The following is a 2259-nucleotide window of genomic DNA, read 5'->3' as shown; positions in this document are numbered from 1 at the left end:
CTGCTGACCGCAAGAAACTCAGAGTTCTTAAGGAGCTAAAGAAGAACAAAAACATTGTCATTTTAAAACCAGACAAAGGGAATGGTGTGGTCATCTTGGACCGAACAGATTACGACCAAGGTATTTTTAAAATCATCAATGACACTTCCAAATTCCGGCCCATCAAGGAAGATCCAACTTTACTGAGAGAAGGTAGACTGCAGCGACTTCTCCGAAAGTTGAAGAAAGATGGTCACCTTGCCAATGAAGTGTACGAAAACATCTATCCCAAAGGCTCTCAACCAGCAAGAATTTATGGCCTCCCCAAAATGCACAAGGATTTTGGGCCTAACTCAACTCCACCATTTCGCCCCATCGTGTCTTCTATTGGAACTTACAATTATAACCTGGCTAAATATCTATGCAATCTTTTGGCGCTGCACATCCCAACTGAACACTGTGCTACAGACACTTTTACTTTTGTACAGGACATTCAATCTTTATCTATGTTTGGTAAATTTATGGTTTCCTTCGATGTGGAAAGTCTCTTTACTAACATACCTCTTGAGGAATGTATTGACCTGGCAGTCAATTACATTTCCGAGGGCAATCCTGACTTTAAGTTAAGTAAACCTGAACTTAGAAGCCTTTTCACTGTAGCCACCGCCCAGACCCATTTCTTATTTAACAGTTCTTTCTATGACCAAATTGATGGTGTGGCCATGGGGTCTCCCCTTGCTCCCGTATTAGCCAATCGTTTTATGGGGCATCATGAAAAACTATGGTTGGAAAATCTTCAATGCTCTAAAATTTTATTTTATAGTAGGTATGTTGACGACACTTTTTGTTTATTTCACTCGGAGCACGATGCTGTTATATTTTTTGACTACATTAACTCTGGGCACCCCAACATAAGGTTTACTATGGAAAAAGAACTTAATCGCAAATTACCCTTTCTAGATGTTCTTATTGATAATAGTGACACTAATTCCTTCCTAACTAGGGTTTACCGTAAGAAAACCTTTACTGGGTTATTAACTAATTATTTTAGCTTCACCTCGTACTCATACAAAGTAGGTCTCATTAGGACTCTTGTTGACAGGGCCTACAAGATCAACAACACTTGGTCGGGGTTACACGAGGATATAACCAAGCTTACTGAAATTCTCAAAAGGAACCTTTTCCCTGCCCATTTAATTGAAAAAGTGGTTAACCGTTACATCACTGGGACCCATAGCAATCATTGTCCCCGGGGCTACCCCCTTACCACCTCGCCCACGTTTTACTTTAAGCTGCCATACATAGGCCATTTTTCTGTCATCACTCAGAAGAAGATTCGACACTTAATCAAGCGCTATTGTAATGATTTAGACATCAAATTAGTTTTTTCTTCCTTCAAGATAGGTAACCTTTTTGGTGTGAAAGACCCTATCCCCGACAGGCTTCCTTCACGTGTGGTTTATAAGTTTACATGTGCGGGCTGTAATGCCTGTTATGTTGGCGAAACCTCCCAACATTTTTCCACACGCGTACGTGAGCACTTAGCCGTTGATAGGGCCTCTCACATCTTCAAACATCTTCAGAATTCTGAACGTTGTCGCTCATTGTGTTCAATAGACTGCTTTCATATTTTAGATTACGCCACTACCAGCTTTCAACTCAAGATAAAGGAGGCTATTCATATTCAAAAAGAACTACCTTCCCTCAATCAGCAATTACACCATGTAAATCTAAAATTATCCTTTTAACTTACACCTTTTCACGTTCTGTTGTTACTATTTGTCTTAATTAGCATTTTTGCCTACTTATTATTCAACTTGCTTTGTAATCATTCATTCAACTGAAGATGACAGAAGCTCTGTCGAAACATGTCTTGCAAACTTAAAAAATTGGTCGTTTTCCTTAAAATCTTTACATGTCTGCTGCTATCTAGACCTTTTGGAAACATCATCAACTTAACTTTGCACAAATGGAATGGGCATATTTTCCAGGACTTAAATTTCGCAATTTGGCCAAACAATACATTAAAAGGAACGTAATTTCGCGAAAATTGTCAACATACTAATGTGCATAACATACAGTTAGTCTCAGAATTGGCACGACTGATTTTTATTAATTTTCCATAGCAATAGTTTCCAGTGACCCTGAAGAAAACCGTATAACAAAATGAAACTGGAACAATTTGAAATGCTCCTACGCAACAAAGCAGAGCTATACAATAGTACATGATACCGTTTTTTTGCGTTACAGCTGAATCCAAATGGATCTTCACCCTTTAAA

At 38.7% G+C, this 2259-nt stretch overlaps 1 protein-coding gene across 1 annotated transcript; it reads left to right on the top strand.

Moving 5' to 3' along the window:
- The first annotated feature begins 252 nt into the window (after positions 1 to 252).
- Positions 253 to 1887, top strand: LOC149116637 (uncharacterized). Its single transcript, XM_089282388.1, has one exon. The coding sequence runs from the start codon at positions 309 to 311 to the stop codon at positions 1725 to 1727; it is 1419 nt and encodes a 472-aa protein (XP_089138514.1). The 5' UTR covers positions 253 to 308; the 3' UTR covers positions 1728 to 1887.
- Positions 1888 to 2259: the final 372 nt, after the last annotated feature.

Source organism: Orbicella faveolata, unplaced genomic scaffold (assembly GCF_042242905.1).
Source record: "Orbicella faveolata isolate gen_17 unplaced genomic scaffold, um_ofav_v1 contig_12, whole genome shotgun sequence".
In the NCBI taxonomy this organism is placed as follows: domain Eukaryota; kingdom Metazoa; phylum Cnidaria; class Anthozoa; order Scleractinia; family Merulinidae; genus Orbicella; species Orbicella faveolata.
The sequence above is the reverse complement of the archived record's forward strand: the minus strand, read 5'-3'. Positions and strand labels throughout refer to the sequence as shown.